The 5,957-nt window shown below is 43.5% G+C and overlaps 1 protein-coding gene across 1 annotated transcript; it reads left to right on the top strand.

Annotated features, from left to right (window-relative positions):
- The first annotated feature begins 2,058 nt into the window (after positions 1-2,058).
- On the top strand, positions 2,059-4,112 carry ATP5IF1 (ATP synthase inhibitory factor subunit 1). The gene is made up of 3 exons (XM_037149756.2): positions 2,059-2,209; positions 2,301-2,392; positions 3,849-4,112. Exons 1-3 carry the CDS (start codon positions 2,123-2,125, stop codon positions 3,994-3,996), a joined length of 327 nt encoding a protein of 108 aa, XP_037005651.1. The 5' UTR covers positions 2,059-2,122; the 3' UTR covers positions 3,997-4,112.
- Positions 4,113-5,957: the final 1,845 nt, after the last annotated feature.

The following is a 5,957-nucleotide window of genomic DNA, read 5'->3' as shown; positions in this document are numbered from 1 at the left end:
TCTCCTGCGCAGGCGCTGACTCACGTGATTCGTGGAAGCCCGCTTCTCTAGCCCCGCCTCCTTCCTTAGGACCCTTAAAGGGCTGAGAGCCCGGTCGGAAACTGGAAAGGAGGGGTTGTTTTTTCTTTTTTCTTTTTTTAACTCTCACCTGAGAACAAGTTTTCATTGATTTTAAAGAGAGAAGGGCGGAGAGAGAAAAACATCTAGCGGCTGTTTCCTCGCATGTGTCCAACCTGGGATGGAACCTGCGTCATCCAAGAACAAGGTGGCAGCGCCAACCAATGGAGCCACATGGCCAGGACTCTAGTTTTGTTTTTGTTGTTGTTGTATTTTATTTATTTTTTTAAGCAAGTCTGATCTCTTTATATATATATATAAATATATATATATTTATTTATATATATATAAATAAATATATATATATTTATTTATTTTGATTTTATTTATTTATCTTTAGAGAGGAAGGGAAGGAGAGGAGGAGAGAAACATCAAGGTATGGTTGCCTCCTGTGAGTCCCCTGCTGGGAACTGGCCCGAAACCCAAGCACGTGCCCTGACTGGGAATCCTCGATCTTTTGGTTCATAGGCCTGCGCTCAATCCACTGAGCTACACCAGCCAGGGCTTTTGTTGTGTTTTAAATTGAAGTGAAATACGCATGACATTCAACTAATCACCTTACAATAACTAATTATCATTTTAGTGCATTTACATTGTTAGGCAGCCACCACCTCAATCAACTTACAAAACAGTCTCTTCATCCCAAAAAGATACCTGACACCAACTAAACCCTCCCATTCCCCTACTTCCCAACCCCTGACAACCGCTCTATGTATGCCCTGTCTCTGTTCTGGACATTTCACAGCCATACAACATGTGACTTTTTGTGTCTGCCTTCTTTCACCTAGCATGTTTTCATGGTTCATCTAAGGTACTGCATATATAATTACTTCGTTACTTTTTATGGTCGTTCTGTATGTTCTGAATAAATACAATTTGTTTATTCATTCATTAGTTGATGGGCATCTGGGTTTTAAAACATTTTTTAAAAAAGATGATCTAGACACACAACAAATTATTATCACTAGGTAGTGGGCTTATAAGTGATTATTATTTCTACCAAGCTTCTGTTTTCCAAGTTTTTTGCAATAAACATTTGAAAATGTGCTCCACAAGCATTTTTTCCCACCCAAGTCATACAAACCAGGGCTGACATTTTTCCAACTAAAAGATGATTAATAAAAGCAGTTCTACTTTGACTAAGCAAAGGCTATTAACTACTGTTGTCCTGTTCACATTTGTTAGATGACTGAAGGAAGGTCAAGGCAAAACTTTACCTAGCCTCCTACTTATGCTCTTCGCTTCACTGCACCACATTGCCAAAAGTCCAGTTATCATGCCCATTTGATGATAACATATTAATTCATTTTACGTATTCATTCGGTACCCAATTGATCAAGGCTCTGATAACTTCAAAAGGGTAAAGTGCAAAGCAAAAGAACACAACAGGGAGCTAAGATAGAATGACTAAGGTCAGGGATGGTTTCTTTGAGGCGATATTTAAGCTGAGACTTGAGAGTAAAATGGCAGTGCAAGAAAAGGACATTGATACCTCTTGAGAAACCATATACACATACATATACATTGTTTCTACCCACAACTCAACCAAATCCGCGTATCCTGAACATAGATATCCCCTGCCCCAACCCTTATTGACATTTGTATCTTATTCTTATAGCATCTTATTGACTCTAATGGTACAGGAGAGGGAAGGCTTCCTTCGAGTGTTTAATAACAACTTTAGGATTGGAATCGTGGAGTGGAGGTGGACGCCATGTCTCATTCTGATAGATTCTGACCCCTCTTGCCCCTCCCCTCCAACCTCCTCCATTATTATCTAATCCTCTGGCACCAAAGACCTTGCTCGGGATTGGCTAAGAATAGGCCCGCCCCCTCTCAGGATTCGCTGTGAATTTCAAGAGCCCCTCCTTCTCCCTTTCTTGATTCGCTCCTCATGGCTTCATCCCGCTTCTACATCAAAAAGATTGGCTGCCCAATCGTCAGGAGCTTTAGGGCCTACCCGGAACCCCTACCGTCTGCGTCTGGCACAGTTACACTGAAAGCCATGGCAGTCCCGACGTTGGTGGCGCGGGCCCGGCTCGGTGTGTGGGGCTTGAGGGCAATGCAAGTCCGTAGCTTCGGCTCCGAAGAGGTATGCCCGTGGCGTTGTCCACTGCCCCAGCCCTGAGCGCGGGTGCCGTCTCTCCCTCCACACTTTTACCCCAGTCCTTGTCTCTCCGCAGTCAAGCAGTGTCCACTCCGGCGCGGGCTCGGTGAGGGACGCCGGTGGGGCCTTCGGAAAAAGAGAGCAGGCTGAAGAGGAACGATACTTCCGGTGAGGTCCGCGGGTGCCCGAGTCTAGCCCTAGCTTTCTCAGAGTGTTTCAGGCCTTCTTAAACGTCTAACCGTCCTGCCCACCCGACTCGTGCCAGGGGGCACCCCAACCCCCAACAGAACTCCCGGGTCCTGGAACCCATTACACCCTTGCCCCTAATTCTCTGCTGAATAGTCCCAGGGCACCCAGGCCAACCCATTTTCACCTGCAAGTCTCCAGGACTCTTAAACCACGGCCCAACTCTTCCAGAATTATTTACCACCCCCGACCCAAGTCGTTCTTCCAGGGTCTTGCGAAACGCCCCCCAGGTTCTTTGCATTGTCTGGATCCGACTGCCCAATACATGCAGGCCCTTGGAGACTGACTCCCTCGGACAACACCCACTGCCCCTGTTCGGTATTCTCTTCACCACATGCCTTTTAACTTTACTAGCCCCCAATGGATTGATCCCTAGACTCTCAAGGCCCTCTCCGCCATTCCTAGACCTCCAAAGGTCTCCGACTTGGCCCGAAAGAGTGGGTCAGGGGAGTTGAGTGCTCCTGGTTGGAACTTCCTCCCCGGCTTCCTGGAGACTTTTGTCCAGCTCCGCCCAGCTGGATAGACTCTCACTCTGAAGAGCATGGAGTGGGCTGGGCCTCTATTTACATTTCTACCAACCCTGAGTTATCTTTTACTGGCTTCTCTACACACTTGGGAAGAGCACAGAACTAATCTTGTTTCTGCTTCTCCTTTGGCCTATCTTTTCACTTCTGCCCTCTCTTGCTCACTCTTTAAAAATTATCACCATTGCACCTGCCACACCAGAACGCCAAAGTAGAGCCTTTGGGGCCATCTAAATAGGCCCACACATTTTATAGTTAAGGAAAATTGAGGCCCCAAAGTGGCCAAACCAACATTTGAATTGTTTCGTTTTAAGCTCTGAATTGGACTGCCAAACACTGCCCGCAATAGTCCCTCCTTTCCCCCAGTCCCTTCTTTTTGCTCTTTACAATGGGCCGTGAATTACTGTAGGCAAAAAAAAAAAAAAGCCCTAGATAAATTAGGCGAGATTGCAGACATTGGTCCTTTAATAGACTCCTTTGTCTGTTCTCCCTTCATTTCCCCCAAAAGAGATTCTGTTCTCTTGGTTAGTCCTCTACTAAGGTACTGGGGACTTCAGTCATACCTCTCTGGAGTTTTCTGCTCTAAAGAGGAATCTAAAAGGAATAGCTCACAAATGGTGAAATTTCAAGCACTAGTACCAGAAAAATGAAATCATTTTGGTTATGTCCAAAAGATGGATACATCTTAAGATGGAATATTCTTTCACTAGTGGGGCTTGAAGTGGTAGAAGAGGATGGCCAGCCAGAATCCCATGGGATTGGGACTCCTTTGCCTTAGGTATTGCAGGTTATGCTTAGAGATCTTTTGGGGGTGACAAATTGGGATTAAACCCAGAGCCATTGTGTACTTGTAGAGCAAAGACTAGAGAACAACTGACAGCCTTGAAGAAACACCATGAAAATGAGATCGTTCATCATAAAAGGGAGATTGAACGTCTGCAGAAAGAAATTGAGCGGCACAAGGAGACCATCAAGAGACTAAAATCCCATGATGATGATTAAGTGCACACAGTTCCCCGTAGAATGGCAACATATTGCCCACTTCTATGAAGACATAATTCTGGTAATTTATGTCTGTCTGTGCTGCCAACAGATTATAATAAATTGTCATTAGTGAACTGTGTAATTCCTTCTACTGTCTGGAGAGGGGAAGGGGTACACAGCACTGGACTGCGGAAGTGAATCAGACAGGGTACCTGCAATAGGGAGCTTAAAGACAAAGCACAATATGATAAGTGCTATGCCGCACAGAGGGTTAGAAGGAGGCAGGTGTGACATAGGGAAAGGCCCCTTTCCTTATCTGATATTAATCAGAGGTTCAGAGACAGCTTCTGGAAGGGTAAACCCCAATTCAAGGTCAAGAGCAGCCTGGAAAACGAATGATTGCCTAAAAAATACTATTCAAAGCACCATCAGCCCACGTTGCACCTATAAAGTGGTTTAGAGAACTTTTCACATGAACTAGTTATCCTCGTTCTAATTATCTTTGTACAGATTGAAAGAACTGGAATTAGAAATTATGTATTGCCAATGGTCACTCAGTGAATTGGAGTTGAGATTTGGCATCTAGGTTTTTTGACTCTTAATCCAAGTCAATTAATAGCAGAGACCCAGAATTATATCTTAGGTTATATTTTGCTTCACCCAGTGTGCTGTTGTTCAAATTAGACTTTAAGGCCTTGTTTAACTAAATTATTTTTTTCTTAAGATTTTATTTTATTTTTAGAGAGAGGAGAAGGGAGAGAGGGAGAGAAACATCAATGTGTGGTTGCCTCTCACATACCCACAACTGTGGACATGGTCCAGAACCCAGGCATGTACCCTGACTGGGAATCAAACCAATGACCCTTCAGTTTGCAGACCAGGGCTTAATCCACTGAACCACACCAGCCAGGGTGACATTTTTTTTTTTAATAAACGTCTAATAATGGTTGAATAAAGCAAGCAAAAGAGTTGAAACTTTAAAATGAACGTGAAGCCCTGGCCAGTGTGGCTCAGTTGGTTAGAGCATCATCCTGCAGACCAGAAGGTCGAGGGTTCAATTCCCAATTGTGGGTTTGGTCTCCAAACAAGCAACCAATTGATGTTTCTTTCTCACTACCTCCCTTCCCCTCTCTCTAAAAATCAATAAGCATGTCCTTAGGTAAGGGTTTTTAAGGAAATTATAAAGATGAAGAATCATAAGCTTGAATTCTTTTTTACTTATTTTTTTAAAAGATTTTATTTATTTTTAGAGAAAGGGTAAGGGAGAGAGAAAGAGGGAGAGAAACATTGATCATTGACTTCTGTATGCACCCCAAACTGGGACTGAACCCACAACCTAGGCATGTGCCCAGGAGTTTAACCAGCAATCATTCACTTTGTGGGACAACACCCAACCAACTGAGCTACACTGGTCAGGGCAGCTTGAGTTCTTAAAAAGGTAAAATGAATAATTTTTGGAGCAGCCTAATTTAAGACTACCAAGTGCCCATGATTCAGCAGCATCTGGGAACCTGTTACAAATGGAAATTCTCAGGCCCCAGCACAGACCTGCTGAAACTGATGGTGGGACCCAGCAGTCTGTTTTAACAAGTACTCCAGGTGATTCTGATGTGCACTAACGTTGGGGGACTGCTGTGCTACACGTACAATGGTCTCTTAGGAAATTTGCTGGCCTTCTTGGGCATAGAACGTTTCTGTGAAAGTATTAAGTATAATAATAATGATATATATTTAATATAGTTCTTAATATGAATGCTATTTGACAGTTTAAAAATTAAAGTATGTTAAGAATTAACATTTTAGAACATAACATTTTGCAGAATTCAATTTGGAAAATACCACACTGATTTATGGCATTAGTTAAAATTCCTTTTTGTTTACAAGTAACAGAAACCAGCAGTGTCTGGCTGGCTTAGGAAGGAGAAAAAGTAATTTATTAAAAGAACAGGGGCAGCCCTGGCTGATGTGGCTCAGTAGAT

The sequence above is a fragment of the Artibeus jamaicensis genome, unplaced genomic scaffold (assembly GCF_021234435.1).
Source record: "Artibeus jamaicensis isolate MK-2021 breed Jamaican fruit bat unplaced genomic scaffold, CSHL_Jam_final scaffold_847, whole genome shotgun sequence".
NCBI lineage: Eukaryota > Metazoa > Chordata > Mammalia > Chiroptera > Phyllostomidae > Artibeus > Artibeus jamaicensis.
This window is presented reverse-complemented; position numbering and strand designations above follow the sequence as displayed.

Bases quoted from the DNA above. Each gene is read 5' to 3' on its own strand.
- ATP5IF1 (XM_037149756.2), top strand. From the start codon at position 2,123: ATGGCAGTCCCGACGTTGGTGGCGCGGGCCCGGCTCGGTGTGTGGGGC. The intron at 2,210-2,300 runs GTATGCCCGTGG...GTCTCTCCGCAG, and splicing joins GTAGCTTCGGCTCCGAAGAG to TCAAGCAGTGTCCACTCCGG. The intron at 2,393-3,848 runs GTGAGGTCCGCG...GTGTACTTGTAG, and splicing joins GAAGAGGAACGATACTTCCG to AGCAAAGACTAGAGAACAAC.